We start from the raw sequence: 24,973 nt of genomic DNA on the forward strand, positions 1-24,973 counted from the left end.
TTATTATTATTTCTTTGAAGGATCGGGTATTAATGATATTTCACTATTAGTTTTAAATGGATTCATTAAGAAATCATGATCATCCAACATCGATGATTCAGCTCTAGTTTTTGGACTGATCGATTTAATATAGGAAATTGGATCCATTTGTTTGTTGTTATTATTATATTCCTGTATCCTATTGATATGTTTCTCTTTTGGTTTACTGTTGTTTCTGTTACTATTATTGTTAACTTTATTTTCATCTTCTTCTTGGTTATCTTTAACAGATGGTTGATTTACAAATACTTGTGGTGCAGGTGGTGGTGGTACAGCAGTCGGTTCCTTCTTTCTTTGTTCTTCAATGACTTGGAGTATCTTTGAGGTTATAGGTGAAATGAATGTATTATAACTGATATGATTGTTTTGTATTATTTTTGGTTGTTGCATTTCGAAATGATTATTTAAATTATTTCCATTGTGATTATTATTACTAAAAGCACTACTGAGGTCGTCTGGCACTGGCATTGAATCGGTTAGTGTTGGTGAAGTTTGAAGTTTATCATGTGCCTTTCTAATATCTAACTTTTGTTGTTGTTGTTGTTGTTGCTGTTGTTGAGGTAGTTGTTGTTCTAGAGGTTTAGGTTGTGGATCGGCACTACTAGGTTTAATATTATTTATAGGTGGTGTTTTAATTATTTTTATACAAGGTTGTGTTGTGAATGATGTTAAACTAGTAGATGTTGAAGGTTTACACTCTTCATCATCATCACTTTCTTCATTATTATCTTCATTATTATTGTTATTTTCATTATCTGTATTATTGTTATCATTACAAATATAAAAGTTACTATGTTTTCTAAAATTATTATTTACATTATTATCACTAGTTGTTGCTGCTATTGACATATTATTATTATTATTATTGTTATTGTTATTGTTATTATTTGGTGAAGTATTATCATTATTATTATTATTATTGTTTATCGATTTCAAACTTTGGAAATGTGATTTCTTTGGTGATGCAAATGTTTGGTCAATGTTGAGATATTCTATTCCTCGCGGAAATTTGGGATCCCAGTCATGGTAGTGTGGCGATCCGGCAGAGTCGATCGATTGTCTGAGTCGGAGAAACTCTTTCTTGGCAGAGGCGTTGGCACAGTCTTTTTTGTGCAAGAGGAACCAAGTCTTCATTTTACCTTTACCCTTGACATGAACAATGTCCGGTTGCTCACAGAATTCAAACTTGTCTTGGGTGAGTTGGTAGACACGATCCGATACGTGAACATGACACGGTATTCCGGTGGATTCCATGCGACTTGCTACATTGACGGTATCGCCCCAGACATCGAAATGTGGCTTCGAGCAGCCAGAGATAACACCGGAAATAACCGGTCCACAGTGAATGCCGATTCTAACCTTCAAACCGAGATGGCTAGACAACTCTCGCTGGATAGTCTCCAGAATGTCCAAACTAAACTCAAGCATTATTTCGGTGTTTCGCTTGAGATTGCTGCTGGTCGATGACTTTGGCGATAGTCCTGTTGCCGCCATATAGGCATCACCAATCGTCTTGATCTTCTCGACGCCATACTTTACACAGCGTTCGTCGATCAAGTTGAAAATCTTCTTTAGTACCTGAATGATTTGCTCGGGTGTGTGAATCGATGAGAATCGAGTGAAACCGGCGATATCCAAGAAGAATACACAGGCGTTGTTCGATCGCTCCGCAACGACATCCTCGCCAGACTCTAGCTTCAGAGAGACTTCCTGCGGTAGAATTTTGTTCAACAGCTGCGATCGCTCTTTGATGATTCTCTCGTTGTTGTTCTTTCTTCGCTTCTGCTCCAATATGTACAAAAATATAAATATATTCAAAAAAGTTAAGGTAAATGCAACAAGCATCGGTGAAGAGGTTCGCTTTTCGTTCTCAAACATCTGATTTGAGAATGCAACCATTTTAAACTCTCTATTGGCAATAGTAAAAGATAAATCTATTTTAATAGAACTTTTGTTATGTATTTGGAATAAATAAAGTGTTAGTTAACATTTATGTTATATATATATATTTCAACTTAATAAATACAGCAACTTACTTATCAAATAATTCAGAATAATAAACATCATCTATATAATTATAGTCAAAGTCATCTTGTTGATAAAAGATGGAACCATCTTCGACCGCCATGAATATTGTGAACCATTTACCATCGTCTACGTTCATACGAGCGGATGCAAACATTTCGTCGGGTTCAAAGATACCTAGCGATACACCAACATTGTCTCGTACACGTTCAAGTGGAGTCGAGGGTGGAATTATCGATTTATAGATCGGACTTGTCACCATGAATGCCATACTCTGGTTTAAATGCTTACAGATGATAGGATCGTTGAAATCTAAAGTCATTTCATTCTGCTCTATTGAATAGCCTATCGATTTAAAATAGTTTGATGACTTTACATCTAATCCAATGAATTGTGTTTTCTAATAACATAAAAGTTGATAAATATTAATACTAAAAAGTTGGAACTGTGTATTACAAAAGAATTTATAAATAGATATAGATATATCTTACATTTGAAATTGGTGGATAATAAAATTGAATTGGATAATAGTAATCTTTATCAGATGACTTTACCATCTCGTTTAGGTTGTAATCCCATTCTTTGATTTCGGTTGCTTGAGTTCGCTCGAAATGTGCTCTGTCTTGATGCGAAACCTTTGGTATCCAATAGGTGTTTTTGATTCCGTTGTAGTTTGACTGGAATGTCGATATAGTTGAAAAGTATTTTGTGAAATCTGAATCATTGAATTCAGGTAATGAATAATATAATCCCTATTTTTGAATAAAAAACAAAAAACAAACAAACAAATATTAGTTAAAAAATATTTTTTATAAATTCATTCATAGCATTCAAACTTACTTTTAATGATTCAACGGCATAGAATAAAGATAGAGATGAAACTTCAACGTTGTGAATAATCTGTTTACAAGCACGATCCATATCGAGTTCGATGAGGTTGTTCTCCTTTTGGATGTAATGTTGGTATGAGACGTAACTGGTGAGCATACCGGTGAACAGAAAGGAGAATAGCAAGAACAAAAACATAAAAGAGAATCCTTCGATCGGCTCTATCTCTGAGAATTCTATTAGATTGGTCAGAGCTGACCTTCTCTTTTTTGATCTGTTCATTGTAGATCTATTACTACTATTGTTATTTTTATTTTTGTTTTTATTTAAATTGAAAACAAATAACATAATTTTTGTTAATTAATATTTTTAAATTTCTTTATATACAAAACAAACAAAACAAACCAAATCAAAGAAGATGATAGTAAATAGAACTATCTAATCCAATGTTTAATTGATGATTGTTAACATTAGGAAAAGGAAGTGATATCAAACGTATATTTTAAAATATATATAAATATATAACCAAGATAGATTTTCTTGGCGTTGTTGTTGTAATATTTAATTATAATCGTCCAGAAAATGGAATGATTAAAATAAGTATGTCTTCATTAAAAATGATGATGATGAAGATGATGATGATTTTATATTTATATAGATGATGAAGATGTTATTTTTTTTAAAGTCAACCAACAATGTATCGGAATGGACCTTGTTTTGTTTTTACTGCAGTTTAGAACTGCAAGAATATTGATTTGCGGGTAAGAAAAGTCAAAGACCAATATGAAATGAAAAGTCTGGTGGTCATTTGTTTGCAGTAGAGTATGTGTGTTGGGGGTGTGTTTTGTGTGTGTTTAGTGGTGCGTGTGTGTGTGTGTTTGTGTTATAATATGTTTGTTATTGTCAAACTTCTAAAACAATGAAAATATCCATTGGTTATTTGAAAAATTTGAGGTTTAGATTGTGTTTTTTTATTTTTTTAAAATAACAATGTCGAGTTAATGAAAAACCGTTGCGATGTTTACTGAATATTTGCAGTGTTTGACTTATTTTACTGAAAAAACTAATTTCATTGCCCACACCAACACTCTCTGTCTCTCGTTCTCTCTTTCTCCTAATCAAATTGAATCTGTAACAATGTGATGATGTCGATGATTTTATAAATCCTGGTTATTTTTATTATTCACTTCAACGATATTTTTTATATTAATTAAACATTAGATTTTCATCTATTAGACTCAAAAAAATTTAATTATAATAATTAATTATATCACAAGACAAAAGATGTGTTTGTTTGTTTGGGTTTTAAAATAAAATATTGTTAATATTACTTTTGGGTTGGAATTTTTCTTTTTGTTGTAGAAGTATTTAATGTTTCATTTATTAAAATAAAAATTAAAAAAAAAAGATAAATAAAATATATTTATAAAGTCCTGGATCTATCTATGTTTGTTTGTATACCATTAATAATAATAAGTATAAAAAAATAAAATTATTGAAATATAAAATAATATTGAAATTGGAATAATGAATTAATTATGATTATGTGTGTGTGTGTGTGTAAGTGGCTAGTCTTTATTATTTTCTCTTATTATTGTAAATTATTATATTGTTGTAAGTGATTTTTTTTTTCTTTTTAATAATTATAAAAAAATTAAAAAAAATTTGTGAAATTTAAGATCCTTGGAAAAATGTGGTTGAAGTTGTTGTTTTTTTTATTGCAACAAGATGTTTTGTTGCTCGTCCAAAATTGGAAATAAACAAACTAATTTAAGTGGTTAGAAAAAAAAATGTCGTTTTTTTTTATATTGTCAATTTCAATTGAATTTTAAAACACTTTATTACTTTTGTAAGTTGTTTTTTTGTTTTTTTATTTGTTTTTTTTTTTAGGTATTAATTTTTTTCATTGGTTGTATGGAGGTCGAATTTTTTGCGGTTATATCATCGATAGAATATATTTATTGAATGTTTGTTATTTTCTTTCCCTACATCCTTCCTTAGGTTATAAAAAAAAACTAGCAAACCTTGTTTTTAGTTAGTTTGTAAGTTGACATTGGTAACAATCATTTTGTGGAATCTCAAATTAGAATTGGAAATCTATTCCAAATGGAATTGAAAAACGGTTTTTAGTTGTTTTTTTTGTTTAGTTGTTTGTTTTGTTTTTGTTCAAACAATATGTTGATCTTAATACATCCATTTACCTTTTGACTTTCAAATTTGGTGATTGTTATTTTTATTTATAAAAGATAATTTTTTTCATAGCACTATAACAACAATGGAATGGTTTAAATTTCAGAAATTTAGATTGAATGATTTTGATTTTGTGTCGAATCAATCAAGAAAAAACAAAGTTGACAAATCTAATCGGAGCTGAATAGATATCACTTTTTTTAGAATAATTATTGTTGATTTGCAAAACAAAAAACTTGAAAACTTCTTATAAAACTTCTATAAATGTTTGGAAGACATGATCCCATTTTGAAAGTAAATTTCCGAATCCGAATTTTATTTTTAATAAAAATCTTTTAATTTTTGAATCGATCGATCAGTTCTCCTCGGTATATCGAACCAAATATGAAACATTGTACAGGAAAGGAAAATACAATTTTTCAATAAAAATAATCATCACTTGTTTTTTTTTTGATTTGCTTGATTAATTTTTTGCTATTCTAGAATTATTTATTCCAGAATATTAAAAAAAATAACAACAACAACAATTTATTGATTGTTGGTTTTTTTTTTATTGTTATAGTATTGTTTGGATGTATATAGTTTTACAGATTGAATTGCAACAATTATTAATTTCCAAATATTTTCAATGATTTCTTTGGTTTGATATTCTTTAAATAGGCTGCCGTGTCGATATGTCCAGATGCCATCGCTGTATCATAAGCAGTATCTCCAGAAATATCTTTAATATTTGGATTGGCGCCATTATTAATTAAATATCTTGCACATCTAAATATGTATAATCGATTATTGTTTGTTTTGTTTTTTTTTTGTTGTTAGTCGATTTGGATTTTATCATGAAATTAAATTAAAAATATTATTATTATTATTATATTTCTAAACTTACATTAAATGACCGGCAGATGCACTCATATGTAGAGGTGTCCATTGTTTTGCATTTTTTAGGTCAATTGGAATCTGGTTTGTTTGTAACATGAATGAGATTGAGTTGACATCGCCTGCGAGTGACGCGCAGTGCAGTGGGGTGTTTCCATTACGGTCGCATTTCGCACAGTTTGCTCCTTTCGACATGAGTACTTCGACAACTCTTGAATAGCCAGATAGCGATGCCACATGCAGTGGTGTCACTTGGTCTTTGTTGGTTCTATTTACATCGGCACCCATCGTTATCATCATATCGACAAGGTCTGCGTTTCCACTGAAGCACGCACCGTGAAGCGGAGTATTTCCATAGCACTCTGACTCGTTTATGTCTGCGCCAACTCCGAGTAGCGCCAGTACGCAGTCGGAGTATCCAGCCATCGACGCCGCGTGAAGCGCGTGCTCACTATAATTATTGGGGCGCAGCATTGGCGACACCAAAGGCGACTCTCCCACCTCGCCAGAGAATGAATCGCGATCCCTAATTTGCTCTGTGAACTCTATCCTACCGCCTTGCACACCCCAACGAATCAGAGCGAGAGCAATCTCTGTGAATCCCTTACGCAGCGCCACCATGAGCGGAATGTCGCCCTGAGCATCTGGCAAATGTGGAGTGGCACCCTTTTCGAGGAGCAACATTGTCAGCTCGATCGAGCCGTATGTACATGCATAATGCATCGGTGTCTCACCATATTTATTACAGATATCGAGTGGCGCGCTCTTCTCGATGAGAAGCTGCGAGCAGTCGGAAGCACCCTTTCTCACGGAGATATGCAGTGGTGTTTCACCCTCGTAGTTGTCGGCTGCCAATCGTGCTCCCATGCCAATGAGCAGTTCCAGCACGCGACTGTGATTCTGATAGACCGATTTATGGAGTGGCGTTTCGCCCCAGCAATCTTTCGCCTCGAGATTGGCGCCACGACCAATCAGCGCCTGACCAATGTCGGTCAGCCCGTAGTACACCGCGAAATGAAGAGGTGTTTCATAGCAATCGTTGGGAATGTTGGGATCGGCTCCACGCTCCAGCAACGCGCTAATACACTGCAGACTATTCTCCCGAGACTCCGATCCACTCGCGCCAATTGTCGCTTTCAAGAGTGGCGTGCTTCCGTCTTCGCCCTTGGAGTTTACCTCTGCGCCACCCTGCGAGATGAGTGCCGATATGCATTGAGTGTGTCCGTGGAAAGCGGCGACGTGTAGCGCTGTCAGTCCTTGGTCGGAACGGATACGACTGTCGGCACTCATCTGCAGCAGATAGCGCACCATCTCGACCGATCCAACTGACGCGGCGTAGTGGAGTGGCGTGCCAAAGTACGATCGAGCATTGACGTTGGCGCCGTTGGCAACGAGCAGAGTGAGTGCACGGATATCGCCACAAGATGCCGCTTCGTGAAGCGGTGTGACACCGTGCTCCTTTCGTAGCTTTGGTGCGTTGATTCCAATGGCTGCTGCTGGCGGGATATACTCACTGCTACTGCTTGCCAAACTAATATTTACAATTGCGCCGTATTGAATCAGTATTTTCATTGACTCGATCTTGCCGGCATACGAAGCGTAGTGCAGAGGTGTTCGTCCACTATTATCCTGTATATTTACATTCATACGCAGCTTGTGTATCAGAGTGTGAATTACATCGACACGATCATACATTGCACAGATATGCAACGGTGAGATTCCATTCTGATCTTTTAGCCCATTATAATTGATACCATCTTGAAATTGAGGAATCTCTCCTCTTTGTAAAGATGATAATATTTCTTGTGATATTTCATCTGTCATAACAGATGTTGATGATATTTGTTGTTGTTGTTGTTGTGATGGTGAAGTTGAAGTTGAAGTTGAAGTTATTTGTGATATTAAAATCGGTGATACAACTGTTGGTGTTGTATTATTAGATTGTTGTGATGTTGTTGGTGTTGTTACAACTGAACTACTGTTGCTATTACTATTTGGTTGTATTTGTTGTGTTTGCTGTTGTTGTTGTTGCTGCTGTTCATAATCATCTCTAATTAACATTGCTTCACCTATTTCATTGGCCAAAGTGAAATGATAAGAGTTCATTGCAAGTTGTTGTGCAGTCTGTCCTTGTTTTGTCTTTAGTGAGAGAATGGCACGCTTTTCAATGAGCATAGTAGCAAAGTCATTGTGTCCACGCCAAGCACATATATGTAGCGGTGTCCAATTATCATTTGTCAAACAATTGATATTCACCTGATGTTGAATCAACAGTAATGCACAATCAATTCTATCAAACAATGCAGCATCTAAAATGATAATCAACAACAACAACAATATATACTACTAATTAGTAAATGATTATTATTAAATTAATCAAATAGTATTATTAATATAATTACAATGAAAAGGTGACCAATCATCTTTATCTTTATGATTGATATCGATTACCAGTGATGATTGACATGAAAGGAAGATGTCAAGCGATGCATATGCATCGTATTCGATACAGTAGTGAATGGGTGTTCTACCGTCGGTGTCTCTGAAATCCAGCTTTGTCAGACCACGCGGGTTACTCTTGCAAAACTCGACAATAAAGTCTCTGTCATCTTTTTTTATGGCTTGTAGTAATGAACTGAAATTTCCACCCACAGATTTTCCACTATTATTATTATTGTTGTTATTTAAATTATTAACATTATTTTTATTATTATCTTCAATATTATTAGTTGTTGTTGTACTATTATCAAATATTGCCATTACAACATTATTATTATTACTATTATTGTTATTATTACTATTGCTACCGCTGTTTTCAACAATAATGTTGGTGGTTTCTTCCTTTGGTGTTAGAGACAACAATGCTGTTGAATTAATTAAGGATGAAGCTTTTGGTGATGTTGAAATTAGAGTGGGTGGTGTCTCCATGATTGATCATTCATCCTTACTATAGTGACTTTGGTGGTGACCCTTCTTCCCTCTTTTTTTTCTAAATTATATTAATATATGTTGGGTTGTTTTTTTTTTTGTTTTTACCGATGATGGATGAATCAGATATTATTATGAATAGGTGTTGTTATTATTGTCAACAATAATATTATTTAAAAAGTTTTTTATCATAAAAAAAATCTTAATCAATATTTTGGGGAATCGAATTTGATTTTCTTGATTTTTTTGATGGTTTTTTTTAAAAAAAAACCAAAATTTTTTATTTTAAAAATAAACATAACTTTTTTTGGTTAACTATTGGTCAGTCTGACTTGCCAGTAATATTATTTGTATCAATCAATAATTTCTATCTTTTTAATTAATATGTTATTATTATTTTCTAGATTTTTTTTTGTTTTTATTGTGAAGAGAATGATGAAGGAAATGTTTGTTAAAAAAAAACAAAAACAAAAAAACAAAAATAATATAAAATAACATATTTATTTATTTATCTATCTTATTCCACTGAGTAAATTCATGAAACTAGTTTTTCATAATTAATTTGATGTTACTTTCAATAGATAGTAATGGCCACTATTAGTGTTCCATAAAAAAACTGAACTACATATTCGTTAGGTTGTTTTGAAAAAAAATAAAATCAAAAAAAAATAATAAAAAAATGAAGTTTAAACTTGAGAAATTTTTGAAATACTTTTTTTTTTTTTTTTTTTTTTTAATTGATAATTGTTATTAAGAATACTTTGATATCAAACAGTTCAATCAATCGTTATATAATACATATATTACATCAAATTATATAGAGATCGAAACAAACAACAATGGCAACTGTTGCAATTCCACAAAAAGAGAGCTGGGCTGAAGTACCAGAGGAAAAAGTTATAGAGATCTTTGTCAAGAATGATAAGGGTGAAGATGTTAAAGTACGTTATAGATTAATCTTTGTTTGGATCAAGCAACAAAACAAAACAAAACAATAAGAAACAACAAATAATCGTTTGGAGATCAACAAAAATAAGACATTTACGTAGAAGTTTAATAAAAAACTATTGTAATCAATGTTTTAGTAATAGTAGAGTTACAGTAGCATTGGCATTATCTTTCGATTTGGATCCACAATAATAATGGAAATATAAATATGAGAATAGGAATAAGAATTAAAGTAGGAATATAGGAACAGCAAGAATTATGATTGATATAACGTTTTGTTATTGTTGTTTTTGTTATTGTTGTTTTATGTTGTTGTTGTTGTTATTGTTGTAAGATTAGATTGTTAACTAATAATATTATTATTATTATTATTACTTTTTGTAGATTATTAAAACTTTCAGAGAATATCAAGTACCAGTAAAGAGAAATAAAAGAGTAGACGAAAGAAGAAAGTGGGAAAAGTTTGGTGATTGTGCTGGAACTAATGGAATGTCGAATACATCATCTGGTGAAGAAGTATTTTTAACTTTATCAAGAAACACTGTCTCTGAAGAGGAGAAGAAGGATGTCATTGTATGTAGAAACTGTAAGAGAAACCATTTCACTTCAAAGTGTCCATACTACGAAGCCATAAAGATGAGTAAGTTTATCAAAACAAAAACAAAAACAAAGCGTAAAGATATTAAACTCCTCCTCTTATAATTATTATTTATTTAATTATCAACATTGATTTGATTAGCTCAAATGTCAATGAACAAGCCAGAGAAAGAAGAAAAAGTACAAGAAAACAAATACGTTTTACCATCACAAAGAGGTGGATATTCACCAGCTTCACCAATTGAAGTACCAAGTCTTATTGTATCTAATCTTTCAGAGAATGCCAACGAGAAGGATCTTCGTGAGTTGTTTGGTCGTTTCGGTATGGTTCAAAAGGTCAACGTACCAAAGCAAAACGATGGTAAGCCAAGAGGTTTCGCCTACGTCACCTACGCCGATCTTAAATCCACCGAAGAAGCTATCAAACATCTTGATGGTCATCGTTACGATTACCTCGTTTTGAGTGTCAGCATTGCTCAACGTAGAAAGAACAACTAGATTGATGTTTACACTAAAGAGTTGGTTCTATCTCAAAATGCAAAAAATTAAAAATAAAAAAAAAAATAATATATACTTTATATTAAAACAAAAAACAAAAAACCGACCGATAAACTAACCTTTATGTTAAAAGTAGAGTATAAATAATTTGTTCAATAACTGTATTATTACTTTTTTGTTTTTTTTTAATAATTTAATTAGTTAGTTTGTTTGTTTGTTTGATCATCTTTATGAATATCATTGTTGTTTTTGTTGTTGTTGTTGTTGTTGTGGTTGTCATTGTTTGGTGGAATAGATGATAATATTTGAAGTGGTGGTACCATTTGTTCGACTGCCATTAAACCTGTTGTAGAGGGACACAAGAAAGCAATCTTCCAATCTAATTTGGCAATGTCTACTACAACTGTATCGTTATCTGAACTCTCTGGTAAAGTAGCATGCCATATAGCAGAGGATATCAATCTTTGGCAACTCTCTTCTTTAAATTGATTAACTCCCATTGTTCCTGATAAGTTGAATATGAATTCATGATATTAGTATTGTAATTTAACTGATTAACTAATCATCAGATCACCTATTAATCATACATACCATCGATTGTATAATGTATTGAAATAAATAGATTACTACCGAATTGCTGTAGTTTTGTACGTTGTGCACTTTGAATTTGATCGATGTTCACTTTGAATTGCACGGGATTTGTGAAGCGTAGAGATTGCGAGAGACACTCGATGATTGGTCCTATCGTTTTGTTGAAATAGTAGTCGGTACACAGTGATTTGATATGTTGTGATTGTGAGGGTGTTGCAGTGAAGTTCGAGAGCGATGACATAAGGTCGAGAAACTTGGCAGTGGTGAGTTCGATCAGTTGGTTGTCGTTGTCGATGATCTCTGCGATCTGACGTGATCGACTACGACGCATCGTTGAATTCCACACCTTTTGGAAGGCGACAAGCGGTGGTGACAGTGTTGCATATATCGTCTTTGGATAGACCAGTGACATAAAGGGTGAGCACGATGTCAGTGCCAAGTGTGTTTCGTAATCCCAAGGCAGTGGCGAATCAGCAAACTTTGGAATCAAATCGAGATGTGCTTGTTCGATACAACTCATCACTTGACCTTCGATCTCCTTGAAAATATCATGTTGTATAGTCTCTGGTGAATCATCTCTTTTAATAATTTCTTGTTTATATTTATTATTACTGCTATTGTTATTACTACTACTATTATTATTTAAAGTTGTTGTTGTTGTTGTTGAAAAGTATGATGATAAATAAAGATTATTATTATTTTGAACATTTTTAAATAAACTTTTGTTATAACTATATAGTGATGTTGATGTTGATGTTGTCTTTAATATTGTATTGTTATTGTTACTATTATTGCTATATAGTTTGAAACTGTTACTACTTAAATTGCTTTTGCCGCCAAGCTGCAGTAATTTAGATGAATTAAATCTCAACATTTTAGTAAACTATAATTAACTAAAAATCTAAATTAGCTAATTTACTAGAGTATTGTTAAAAATGATTGGATTGTTCTTTAAAAACCTATTCCTGCATATGTCATTAATTAATCAAAAAAATAAATAAACACATAATCATTATATTTTTTTCGTTTTATTTCGCTTTAATTTGGCACCCCCTGTGAGATTAAAAATTGTTTTTAAAAGATAAAAATAAATAATGGATGATTTGTTTTTTTTTAATAAAAGAATTGATTTTATAATATGATAAATTAAAAAATTATAAAATAAAGGGGGTTGATTTTATTTTTATATAATTTTTTAAAAGTATAAAAAAATAATATTCCTATCAAAAGATAAATATTTCTATCCTCCCCAATTGAATGGATTTAGTACTTTTCCAAATAGTTGATTGGTTGTTCCTGTGGTGTTTTAAAATTAGTTTACAAGGAACTACCAGGTTTATAATATCTTCTGGATTATAAGTTTGGCCGGATAAATATAAAGAACGATTAGGACCTATTAATATATAAAAATGATTAATAAATAAAGAATGTTTCTAAATATTAATGAAACTCACGCATTTTTTTTTGTAAATTTTAAAAAAGGAAAAATGATGACTAGTAGATTTTACATATTTATATCTTGTTTTTAATATAAGAAAAATAATAAAAAATTGAATTTATTAAAAAAAAGTCTAAACTTAAATAAGGATGATGCAATTACAATCTATTTTTCCGAAAGGTCAAAATAATTTCAAAGTTTACTAAGAACATTACCTCTATTTTATTGTGTTTTATGTCAAGTAAGTTTTTAGATCATAAAAAAAATTTCACTTATTGAATATCCAACTTGTCAATTTTAAAAAAAATCTAATCAAAAACCATTCTGAACCAGGGAACCAAATGAGCTAAATTAATTTTAAGGTTTTTGCTGGTTCTTTACTATACACAATAACAACAACTTAACATTGATTGAATTTTAGATTTAAATGAAAAAGAAGACAATATTATATAAATTAATGTACATTGATGAACCCAAATCATATGGTGGGATTGGATATTGTTTATTTGTTATTGATTCTTTCATTTAGGCACCCCAACCTGATCCCTGTGTTTTCTGTCCAAATCCGGTACCATTTCTTGGTGGAGTAGCTGAACCTCCTCTACCACCAGTATTTGGAACTCCCGGTTTTGAATGAGTGCCTCCTGAATTTCCTCGTCCTCCTCCAAATGCTACAAAGTTTATCTATTAATGAAATTGGTCTTTTAAAAAAAACAAAAACACAAACTTATGTGTATTCTATATTTTCATACCCATTATATTATTATCTTTACAACTACTGTTATTTATATAAGTACTACACTATGACTAATATTTTATTATTATATTATAAATATTTATTTATTATTTTTAGAAGATTTGTAAATAAAAAGTAAAATAGTAACTCTAAAAGATCAACTCGCAAATCAATCAACAAACAAAAATAAAATATTGGTCACAAAAAAGATTTGGAAAAGTTAAAATCTCTAAAATATCTATGGAAGATATTTTTTCAAATGGAATTACTTGAAAAAAAATATGAAATTTGTAAATTGTTGTTGCTAATTTAATATTATAGTTTATTGTTTGTTGTTGTTTTTACTTTATTCTTTTTTGATGATGATGATGATGATGATTGAAATACATTACATTAAGGATCGATCTTATCGAAATGAATCAATCAATCATCATCTTCAGTATTTTTCATTAGTTTCAAAAAACCTTCTTGTGATAACTCTACACAACCCATTTGTTTCATTCTCTTTTTACCTTCTTTTTGTTTGTCGAGCAGCTTTCTTCGACGTGTGATGTCACCACCGTAACACTTTGCAGTGACGTCTTTACGCATCGCCGAGATGTTCTCTCGAGCGAGCACATCGTTTCCAACGGCAGCCTGAATGGCAACGGCAAACATCTGTCGGTCGATGATCTTCTTGAGACGCTTTACTAGCGAACGAGCGTGCGGTGCCGCTCTAGTTTTATGTACAATCGATGATAAAGAGTCTACTTCCTCGCCGTTCAACATCACCTTGACCTTGACGACGTCGGCAGTCGCATAGCCGTTGTCCTCGTAGTCGAGCGACGCATAGCCACTTGAGATTCGCTTGAGATTATCAAAGAAATCAGTGATAATCTCAGAGAGCGGGAATTGAAACGATAGCTTCATACGACCACCTTCGAGTGATTCGTGGTCGACCTGCACACCACGGTGATCGATACAAAGTTTGAGTACACCACCGAAATACTCGTTGGGCGCGACAATCTTTCCGATGATCATGGGCTCCTCTGTTCGCAAGATGAATTCACTCGCTGGATATTCAGCGGGATTAGAGATTAGCTTCTCTGAGCCGTCTCTCATAAACACCTTGTAGGGAACGGTGGGTGGCGTTGCAATGACGACCTGACCGTACTCTTGTTCCAAACGCTGGAGAATGACGTCCATGTGCAGCAGACCGAGGAATCCACAACGGAATCCCATGCCCAGTGCAACCGACGTCTCTTTCGACGTGCATATCGAACTGTCTGTTAGCATTAGCTTCTCAAAAGATTTCCTTCAGTGGAACGTAATCGAGATTATCGATCGGGTAGACACCGGCGAATACCATTTGTTTCGCAGGTTTGAAACCGGGTAGTGCTTCTACCGGTGTTTCCTTCTTGAAGAAAGTATCACCGACTCTTGCTTCCTGTGTTGTTTTCATGCCTGGTGTGATGTATCCCACTTGTCCGGTACGTAGTTCACCCGTGGACTCTTGCTCGGGGTGCATCACACCCAAATCCAGAACTTCATAGGTCTGTCCACTGGCAGCCGATTGAATTACGTCGCCTTTCTTAATGGATCCGTCCACTACATTGATAAGACAAATGACACCACGGAATCGATCGAACCAACTGTCGAAAAGCAGTGCTTTGAACGGTGCTTTCGTATCGCCCTGTGGTGGCGGAACACGATCGATCACCGCCGGCAGAATATCGGTGATTCCAATACCCGACTTGGCACTCACACAGATAACATCGTTCGGGTGGAATCCAAATGTATTCTTTAGCTGTTCTTTCACCATCTCCACATTGGCAGTGGGTAAATCGATTTTGTTGATCACCGGCACCACTTCCAGACCGCTGTCCAACGCCAGGTAGTAGTTTGCCATGGTCTGAGCTTGCACACCTTGACAGGCGTCGACGACCAATAACGCACCCTGACACGCCATGAGCGAACGAGAAACCTCGTAGTTGAAATCGACATGTCCCGGTGTGTCGATCAAGTTGAGAAGATAGCGTTTGCCATCCTCACGATTCCTGTAGATCATCGAACACGACTGTGCCTTCACAGTGATACCACGTTCTTTCTCCACCTGTAACTTATCGAGATACTGCTCTCTCCTATTGTCATGCTTGATCTGCTTACTCTGATCCAAACTGTCTTCACCGCTACCATAGATATTCTTTGGCAGTGTTCCAGTCAGCGAGAGTAGCTTCGTACTCAACGTTGTCTTTCCATGATCGATATGAGCAATGATACTGAAATTTCTAACTTTATCCACTGTATATTCTGCTACATCAACCTATTCATTATATATAGATAAGTTAACAAGTGTGTGACATAATAATAAAATCGATCCATCGATATATAAGATAATAATTACTTTTTCTTTATCTTTTTCAGTTGAATAATATCTATTGATTGATCTACTCAAAACTTTCAATGCTTGTGATTGATTAATCAATGAAATATGATTAATACTACTATTGCTACTACTTGCACTTCTACCAAGATTGGCACAGTGTTTAAGTAGACCAAACATTTCACATAAATCTACGATAATATTGTCATATCATTTAAATTGTCATTCGTTTTTTTTTTTTTTTTACCAAATTTAAATAAAAATAAATACAAAAAAACCTGATCATAATGATCAAATTGAACATTTAACATTAAAATGGTACCAATGGAATTAATGTTGGAACTTACTTAACTTTACCTTTTTTGTTATATAACAATTTGGTTTGAACAATCATGATCGGTTTAATAATGTTTTTTTTTTTAAAATTGATATCATTATTTTGATTTAGGCTTTGGTTTATTGAATTTAAACAATTAAAATTTGTGAATGTGGAAAAATTAACTACAACATTTCTTCTTTTGATTGGTATTGAGACTTAATCTCTCACCACCAGTTCCTTTTGATAATCCCGTTGGTAGCTTATATATTTCGTTTGCGATAGTCAAAAAAATCTGCTCTACATTAAATCCTGTCTTGGCACTGGCTTCTAAAAATGGAATACCAAGAGAATCTGCATATTCCTATAATTAATTAAAAACAAAGCAGGTTAGTTATTGTTTGTTTGTTTTGCTTTTAAAATAAACAATAAGATTGATTGTGTGGATTGTTATTGCTATTGTTATTGTTACTGCTGTGTTGTTGTTGTTGTTGTTGTTGATTGTTTGATTAATTAGTTTTAAACACTTACTTTAACCATGGTAGTTGAAACTACCTTTCTGTCATCAAGATCGAATTTATTACCAACCAAAACTCTACTAACACCAGCAAAAGCGTATCTGTGAATCTCTTGCATCCATAACTTTACATTGTTAAATGAAGCCTGGTCGGTCATGTCATAGACAACGACGACACCGTGAGCACCTCTATAGAATGATGATGTAATTGTTCTAAATCTCTCTTGACCTGCTGTATCCCATATCTGAAGAGCAATTGTCTTTCCGTCAATTGTTACATTATGTACTTTCTGTAAATTATTATTATTATTATTATTAATCTAATTAGTAACAACTACTATTATCATCATTATCACAGCATTTACACCTTGTCATTATCATCATCATCAGCATTATCATTATCATTATCAGATAATTAACACAAAACAAAACAAAACAAAAAACAATAATAATAATAATAACTCACATTATCGACAGCAGTCATGCTAACTGAGGTTTCTTGAAAAGTACCATCCTGTTATAAAAAAGGTAATGTGTTAATATATATTTGCGCTTTTCTTAAAACAACACCACTAACAAACATAAAACAAAACAACAAACAATAAATAACAACAACAATTGTATTGTTTTATGTTATCTAGTTTTGGTTTGTTTGTCTGTTTGTTGTTTGTTTGTTTTGTTCTAAATTTAATAATAATTACAGCAAATCTTAATAAAAGTGAGGTCTTTCCAACGGATGAGTCACCTATTAATAATAATTTAAACATTTCTCTATAAATATATAATAACAAACATTAATAACTTTTATTTTTAATTTATTTTTTTAAATCAAATCAATAAATCAAGACAACATTTTAAACCTGTAGCTTTAATTAAAGTATGTCTTGATTTATTGTTTATTAGAGAGAGGTATCATCAGATCTCCGATGATGATGATCATGATGATGATGATGATTAAACACTTACGGTTCTGCCATGGCTTTTTATTTTATTTATAGCTGTAGTAATAATCTAATTGATCTAGTATGATACGATCTAAATTTATATGATTGATAAATATATATATATATAAATAGTGAGGAGTGTGGATGTGATGTGTATGAAAACAAAAAAAAACAAAAATAAAAAAAAAAGTTACAATTTAACAGTGAAGATAATAAAGAATCTATACAACTATCACCAATAAACAAATAACTGTTCACTACTGTAATGCAAAAAATTAAAAATAAAAATAAAATAAAACAAAAAAAAAACAAATTAATCTCTTATTTATTGAAATCGGTGATTGATTAATCTTCTTTTTTTTTTTTTTATTGCTAACAAGCTATTTTTTAAAAAAAAAACAAAATTTTTTTGTGATTTATTATTATTTTTTTAATTATATGTATAAAAAAATATATTATATTTATAATTTGATCTTAAACAAACTACTACAGATTGGTTAATCTTCCTCTTTAATTTTGATGGTTAAATATTTATATATAAATAAAGATTTTTCTTAACAATATTGTTTATTTTAAAATAGAATTTTTTTTATTGTTTTTTTTTGCTTAAAAAAATTTTGTGATAAAAAAAGAACAATAAAAACACAATCAACCAAAAAGAATTGTGTTGTGTAAAATTTTAATTCAATCAACTTTTTTTTTTTTTTTAATAGATATCAATTATTGTGTTTTAAAATTGATAAAAAAATAAAAAAAAAAATAAAAAGTGAAATTGAAAGTGAAAGAATAAACAACATAGTTCCTATTTTCTTTTATATTACTATCTTAAAAACAAAACAATCAATCAATCAAGTCAGATTTGATATATATATATAAAAATATATTTGTTTTTTTAATATTAATTATAATTAATTTGAAAATTAATTAATTACTTGACTTGCATGGTGAAAGAAGCACTAGTTCTTACAAGTTCATCAAGCTGACTGCTCGGATGTGGTAAGAGTTCATAGGATTGTTTTTTGTTTTGGTTGTTTTTGTTGTTGTTGTTGACTGTCGGTAATGAATGTCACTGTTTGATTGATGTTGGAGTAGCTGGTAGGAGGTGCTGTGCTCTTGAGAGATTGATCGATGATGAGTCGGACTTCTTCAAGTATCGGACTGGCTTGTTCGAGTAGATCAATCAGCAGTGTTTGTCTGTCACGCTTACCGATATCCGTGAGTTCACGAACTTTCAAATGTCTGACACTCTGATTGTTCCTGAGGAAGTGGTGCAATGCATTCTCGTCTGATCGATGCTCGTTGAACTTGGCAGAGAGTCTGACCAAGTCGGTCAGCTTCACCAACTGATTGACATGACCGACATCCAGTGCTTCGGTCAGCGACAATCGCTTCAGATTGACAAGTTGTCCAATCACCGAAAACAACTGACACGTCAAAGTATATTTACCTTTCAGTTTGATGGTTTCCAGTTGGTGACCGATCGATGTGATATCCTTCATGAACACCTTTGAAGTGATATTCTCGCTCATCGTATATTCCATCATGAGCAGAATGTTCAGTTCTCTGTCTCGATCGTCAGAGCGATTCTCGTTGGTTATGGAGAGATGTCTGAGATTGGTCAGTCCCGCTAGGAAAGACTGCGGTTCTTCACCGGGATGCGAGACAGAAGCATCGATCATTCTATGATACAGATGATTCAGTTTCAGTGTTTCAACATTGGGAAACATCTTCTCGATGTTGATCGGTATTTCCTCGCCGTTGCGACGACCCCATTCCGCGCTGTGGTAATGACAGAGCCGGAGTGACCGAATGTTTTCGAAGCTCCGCACGTCCGTATTGAACACCTGCTTGTTTTGGAATGGCAGCGAGAGTGAGAGTGATCGGAGCGAATCGAGTGCTGCGTCGCACTGGTTCGGTAGCAACATAGATTGATAGGCAACAAGTCTTCTGGTGAATACCGAATACTTTTCGAGCTTGGGGAATTCCGACCAGATGATTGGATTATGCAGGTCAGCGCTGTAGACTCTTAGCTTGCGGAGTTGACGTGCAACCGAGAGTTTAATCAGGGGCAGTGAGTATGGTGAGTCTACAAAAGTCAGCGAATCTAACGACCAATTGGTTGCCAATGCATTATTATAATTATCAAACCACTGACCTGAATTGCTTATTTTTGTATTGTTTTTTCTACCAAATTTCAATGTAAGTTTGCCAATATTAAACTTGTTCTCTTCTTTGTTATCATTGTTATTAGTTATTGTTGTTTTATTATTATTATTATTATTATTTAATTTCTTTTGTGATCTTTGAAATGATTTAGGATAGTTTATTAAGAATTTACATTTATTGTCAAGTGTTGTGATTTTAGGTGATGATTTAGCAACGATATTCACTAACCAATAATGAGATATCAATGATAATGATAATACATTGAAATCGTGTCGGTGATTTCTACATTGATCATATGATAATAGTTCAATGATCGATCTCCATATCAAATCTGGTAGTATTGTCTGATTGCTATTGACAACTTCAATATTATAGTTTGATTGTAAACTATTATTACTTAAAGATTGTCCCATTATTATTGTTTATTATTTATTGTCAAAATTATTAATATTATTATAAATAAATATAAAAATATATTTTATTTACAACTCTACAAAATTAATGTTTAATAAATAGATCGACTAAATGAAACTCCATCTATCTTTCATTCATTTAAATACTGATAAAAAAACATCCATGGTTTAAAGTACTAAAAACAATGAAAAATTTTCAAAGTATGAATCAAGAAACTGATTCTCTTAGTTATTTTTGCAAAAAAAATAGAAAAATAAGATGAAGATTGTTTTTTTGACCTGATTAAATTGAAAAATTAACTTACACCCAGTAATTTGTAAAATTCTTTATTGAGTTTCATAAAAATACAGTACTCAATAAAATTAATGTGATTCTCCTCCTGACTTGTCATTGATCACAATCAACTTTATTAAGAGAAGAACATATTTAAAGTATAATAATGAGTAACATATCGATGTAGTAATTTAAAAGTATTTAGTATCTTCTTCTTTAATGGTATATCGTATTATCCGAAAGATATCTAATTACTGCATTGTTATCTCTATGTTGAATAAGTCTATCGATTGGGTCGTATGTAGTAAACTTGAAATCAATATTGTTCTCTTTTAATGTTGGTATAAATTCATCGAGGAAATCGATTAAAAAATCAAGATCCTCCATATCAAATGATTCACTATTGATTAATATTGATTTTAGTGTCTTTGAATGGTAATTCAACAGTGATGATAGGAAGTCTATGTTGTTATAGTCAGGGCAACAATTCCAATCTTTTCGCATGTCAATTGTGAATCGTTCGATACCATGTCCATCGATATTGGGTGTGCTAACAAACAGATCTTTCAGAAAATTACTGTAGTTTTCTTCGAATCCATGATACCCTAAAACAATGATCTCTTTGAGGTTTGGCATTGGTGGTGGACGTATTAAGTATCCATCCTTAATAATTGCTGCACGGTAAGCTTTCTTAATGTCGTCAGGTTCGTAGTAATCAATGTATATATCTTCCGATCTAGAAATTCCACCATTGATCGAATGATCATATTCATCTGATTCCATTACGAATGTTTCAACTCTTGACAACAATTGATTGGCATATTCTATGCCTTGATCATATGGAATGTATTTGATTGATTCATAATCGAAATACAGTGGTGATGATTTGATTAAGTTGTAATCACTTTGGTTGTTGATATCGATAAATGAATTCCAATAGAATAGATTGTTGTTGATGATCTTTGAAACAACTCTGAAGAATTGTTTCGATATTAATGCAAAATTCATTACATTTTCGCCATCTATGAGATAAGGTATAAAGAATAGCAGATTTTTGAATTTATAGTCTCGAGAGGTTCTTTCATCCTTATCATTATCAAAGGCAACAAAATTTGAAATGATTTTGCAAAGTAATATATCTGATAATTTGGAAATACTATTGTCGGTGGTTATTGTATCTGTTGTTGTTTCTGTTATTGTTGTTATTAATGTTGTTGCTGTTGTTGTTGATGTTTCTTCTCTTATTGATTCAACATTATCATCTTCTTCTTCATCAATACTCTTGTCATTATATACGATATCATAAAGATTATTATAGGTGAAAAAGTCAAGTGGTTCACTCCTCTCTTCTTCGAATGTATCACAAACTCTCGATATCTTTGATTTCAATTGAGTTTCATCTGATTCATTCAACTCTTTAAAGAAAGTGTTGAACTTAATAGCAAACTATTAGTATTATTAAATAAATGAAGATTAATTGTAATTCAATACATACTCTATTATCTTTGACAATCCTGTAATAAATATCTTTTAATACATTGTTTTGTCTTACACTTTTTAACATTAGAATTTCATTGAATACATCTGCAGATCGATCAAAGAATACATCAGCAATGAACTTAGCATAACCTTTGACATCGAAGTAATGTGGGAATTTGTCATCGTTGTGATAATCAACAAAGAATCTAACACATTTCAATTTTGTTTCTGAATTCAAATCGTATTTATCATCTTTTGATTTAAAATATTGATCATAGATTTTGATAAGATCTGAAAGTGAATTATTTCCTTCATAAACATATCTCTTTCTATTCTTTCTTACTGTCCGTCCTGTCTTTCCTCTGCCTCCTGTTGCATTATTACCTTGATCTTGATTAATCTCATCAAACGTCCTCTTTTCTGAATTCATTTCTATTAATTCTATTTAATAAAAGAACTACCGCAGATCAAAGGTTTAAAATGAAAATCTAAGATAAAACACAAAAGTGTTATTTTTTTATTATTTTTATTGCAAAAAAAAAAGGAGCTTTCCATAAGATTGTATCAATACCGAAGTTTTCACCAGAGTCATCATCTTCACTACCTTCAGTAATGTTTGCATTGGTGAACATAGTAAAATAGTTCAATATTAGAGAGAGCAAAAACTTAAATTATTATTTTCATCATTTTGTTATTGTTTTTTTTTTTTTTAAAATAGAGGTTTTTATAATAAATGTTTGGTCAATTGAATCAAATTTAGTTATATATATTATAAAAAAATATATAAATAAATATTATTTTAAAATATAATAAATTGAGATTAAGATAGGAGATTATTTATTTTACAAAATTAATTCCTAAACTTACACTCCAATGTTTTTATTAATTAATTATTCATTAAATTCTGAAATTTGTAGAAGGAATTGAAATACATCTTCTGATCGTTTTACTTTTTGAAATTTTTTTTGATCAAGTTTGATATTCCACGAAAATTTAATTCCGTGATCATTCAATTTCGGAAGTATAGTCTTCAAGAGTCCATCTAGATTCCTATAGTCAGAATCATTGAATTTCTTTTTAGGGTATAATAATCTAATGGATTTCAAAGTAGTTGAATGTAGCTTTACCAGTGTTCTGATGAAATCAAAATAAATAGTGGAGGGTCTGCCTTCAAAATTTTTTTTGACTTCCATGGTGAATCGTTCAATTCCATGACCATTGCCACTTGGTGTGCCTTGGATGATGTGCGATAGCAATTTGTCGTAGTTAACTTTGTATCCATGGTATTGATAAACATAGATCTCTTTGAGATTTTGCATTACTGGAGGATATACCAAATATCCATCTTCCACCATACTCTGACGATATTGTTCTTCGATAGTTTCATGATCATTAAAACTGTTCTTGTAAACTGATTCCCTCGCAACTGAAACATCGGGATCTGTTGTATCTGAGTAACAGAATGTATCCACTGAATGATCGAATTCATCGGATTTCACTGTAAAGGTTTCAACTCTTGAAAAAAAACGGTTGATATGGTCAACACCTTTGTCATATGGAATATATTTGATTGATTCATAATCGAAATACATTGGTGGTAATCTAAATAAACTGTATTCATTATTATTATTGTTGTTATTTTTAAGGTTATTGTTGTTGTTATTGTCAAAGTTGAAATTGAGATATCCTGTCCAAGATACTAATCGGGTATTGGTTGCCTTTGCAATGGCCTTAAAGAACTGTTTCGATACCAATGCATAATGTAATAGATGTTTTCCTTTAATGATCTTTGGTGACTCATTTGTAAGATTTTTGAAATTTACAAAAACATTATTGGTACTGATAATATACGCAATGATATTATCCAACATTATATCTGAAAGTTTGGCATTGACAGGATGAACGATATCATACAACTTTTCATAGGTGAAAAAGTTCAGTTTGTATTCCTGCTCTGGTTCAAACAAACCTTCTAATCTCGCAATTTTAAATTTCAAAAGATTGATATTTGATTCATTTAAATTAATAAACCATTCTTTAAACTATTTAAATATATAAGTTAGTTAGTTCTTTAAATCAACTATTTAATAATAAATACATACTCTTTTGTCATCAATAATTGCTTGATAAGTAGGCTTAACAACACCAGTGTTAAATAACTTAAATTCAGCAGTTAATACCTTTAGAGCATCGAATACATCATCCGATGGATCAAAGAATACTTCAGCAATGAATTTAGTAAAACCTCTGACATCGAAATAGTGTGAATACTTTGAGTCATTATGGTAATTAGCAAAGAAACCAACACATTGTTCTCTTACTGATTCTGTAGAATCACTATGACTACATCTAAAATAGAGATCATAGATTCCAATAAAGTTTGTAAGTGTATTGAAATCTTTGAAATTAAATGTTGAGTGTAATGATTCTATTATGTTGTTTTTATCTGTTTGATTATTATCATCTGATTTAGTGCTATCTATTTTCTTTAATTGTTGAGATGAGAGTGATTCATCGAGAAGTAAATCTTCATGTGTTCTCTTTTGTCCTATAACATTTTCTTTATCTTTAACTTTATCTGAAGGTATCATTATATTTATATCTTATTGGTCTTAAAAAAAATCAAAAAAATTGATGATCATTTTTGATCTTACCCATAAAAAATTGCTCCAATCAACTGACCATGTTTCTTGTCATTTTTAAAAAAAAAATGATTATTATTTATGATCATTTAAACTAATCTGTTTTTATTTTTATTATTAATTTATAATTTATGATAGCTTAATGTTGAATTCAAGTTATTTGAAA

At 31.8% G+C, this 24,973-nt stretch overlaps 10 protein-coding genes across 10 annotated transcripts; 2 read left to right on the forward strand and 8 right to left on the reverse strand.

The window, feature by feature from the left end:
• Window positions 1–6: 6 nt before the first annotated feature.
• acgA (adenylyl cyclase) lies at window positions 7–3,174 on the reverse strand (the record flags this gene model as incomplete). Its single annotated transcript, XM_020577618.1, has 4 exons — window positions 7–1,948; window positions 2,076–2,464; window positions 2,556–2,816; window positions 2,905–3,174. 4 exons carry the CDS (start codon window positions 3,172–3,174, stop codon window positions 7–9), a joined length of 2,862 nt encoding a protein of 953 aa, XP_020432066.1.
• A 2,516-nt stretch (window positions 3,175–5,690) lies between these two features.
• Window positions 5,691–8,886, reverse strand: PPL_06768 (ankyrin repeat domain-containing protein; the record flags this gene model as incomplete). Its single annotated transcript, XM_020577619.1, has 3 exons — window positions 5,691–5,850; window positions 5,969–8,267; window positions 8,361–8,886. The coding sequence occupies 3 exons, from the start codon at window positions 8,884–8,886 to the stop codon at window positions 5,691–5,693; spliced, it is 2,985 nt and encodes a 994-aa protein (XP_020432067.1).
• Window positions 8,887–9,725: 839 nt separating this feature from the next.
• eIF3s4 (eukaryotic translation initiation factor 3 subunit G) lies at window positions 9,726–10,929 on the forward strand (the record flags this gene model as incomplete). Its single annotated transcript, XM_020577620.1, has 3 exons — window positions 9,726–9,827; window positions 10,219–10,474; window positions 10,574–10,929. The coding sequence occupies 3 exons, from the start codon at window positions 9,726–9,728 to the stop codon at window positions 10,927–10,929; spliced, it is 714 nt and encodes a 237-aa protein (XP_020432068.1).
• A 197-nt stretch (window positions 10,930–11,126) lies between these two features.
• On the reverse strand, window positions 11,127–12,394 carry PPL_06770 (uncharacterized protein; the record flags this gene model as incomplete). The annotated part of the gene is made up of 2 exons (XM_020577621.1): window positions 11,127–11,407; window positions 11,521–12,394. The coding sequence occupies 2 exons, from the start codon at window positions 12,392–12,394 to the stop codon at window positions 11,127–11,129; spliced, it is 1,155 nt and encodes a 384-aa protein (XP_020432069.1).
• Window positions 12,395–12,614: 220 nt separating this feature from the next.
• Window positions 12,615–13,826, forward strand: PPL_06771 (uncharacterized protein; the record flags this gene model as incomplete). Its single annotated transcript, XM_020577622.1, has 4 exons — window positions 12,615–12,625; window positions 13,157–13,199; window positions 13,488–13,568; window positions 13,812–13,826. The coding sequence occupies 4 exons, from the start codon at window positions 12,615–12,617 to the stop codon at window positions 13,824–13,826; spliced, it is 150 nt and encodes a 49-aa protein (XP_020432070.1).
• Window positions 13,827–14,117: 291 nt separating this feature from the next.
• Window positions 14,118–14,915, reverse strand: guf1 (GTP-binding protein; the record flags this gene model as incomplete). The annotated part of the gene is made up of 1 exon (XM_020577623.1): window positions 14,118–14,915. One exon carries the CDS (start codon window positions 14,913–14,915, stop codon window positions 14,118–14,120), a length of 798 nt encoding a protein of 265 aa, XP_020432071.1.
• A 61-nt stretch (window positions 14,916–14,976) lies between these two features.
• rabG1 (Rab GTPase) lies at window positions 14,977–17,866 on the reverse strand (the record flags this gene model as incomplete). Its single annotated transcript, XM_020577624.1, has 8 exons — window positions 14,977–15,366; window positions 15,658–15,996; window positions 16,078–16,247; window positions 16,559–16,736; window positions 16,904–17,179; window positions 17,356–17,403; window positions 17,591–17,660; window positions 17,856–17,866. 8 exons carry the CDS (start codon window positions 17,864–17,866, stop codon window positions 14,977–14,979), a joined length of 1,482 nt encoding a protein of 493 aa, XP_020432072.1.
• Window positions 17,867–18,837: 971 nt separating this feature from the next.
• Window positions 18,838–20,412, reverse strand: PPL_06774 (uncharacterized protein; the record flags this gene model as incomplete). Its single annotated transcript, XM_020577625.1, has 2 exons — window positions 18,838–19,513; window positions 19,799–20,412. 2 exons carry the CDS (start codon window positions 20,410–20,412, stop codon window positions 18,838–18,840), a joined length of 1,290 nt encoding a protein of 429 aa, XP_020432073.1.
• Window positions 20,413–20,477: 65 nt separating this feature from the next.
• PPL_06775 (uncharacterized protein) lies at window positions 20,478–22,595 on the reverse strand (the record flags this gene model as incomplete). Its single annotated transcript, XM_020577626.1, has 3 exons — window positions 20,478–20,489; window positions 20,942–22,132; window positions 22,182–22,595. The coding sequence occupies 3 exons, from the start codon at window positions 22,593–22,595 to the stop codon at window positions 20,478–20,480; spliced, it is 1,617 nt and encodes a 538-aa protein (XP_020432074.1).
• A 460-nt stretch (window positions 22,596–23,055) lies between these two features.
• PPL_06776 (uncharacterized protein) lies at window positions 23,056–24,756 on the reverse strand (the record flags this gene model as incomplete). Its single annotated transcript, XM_020577627.1, has 2 exons — window positions 23,056–24,207; window positions 24,268–24,756. The coding sequence occupies 2 exons, from the start codon at window positions 24,754–24,756 to the stop codon at window positions 23,056–23,058; spliced, it is 1,641 nt and encodes a 546-aa protein (XP_020432075.1).
• Between the last annotated feature and the right edge of the window lie 217 nt (window positions 24,757–24,973).

This window comes from Heterostelium album, assembly GCF_000004825.1.
Source record: "Heterostelium album PN500 unplaced genomic scaffold PPL_scaffold6, whole genome shotgun sequence".
NCBI lineage: Eukaryota > Evosea > Eumycetozoa > Acytosteliales > Acytosteliaceae > Heterostelium > Heterostelium album.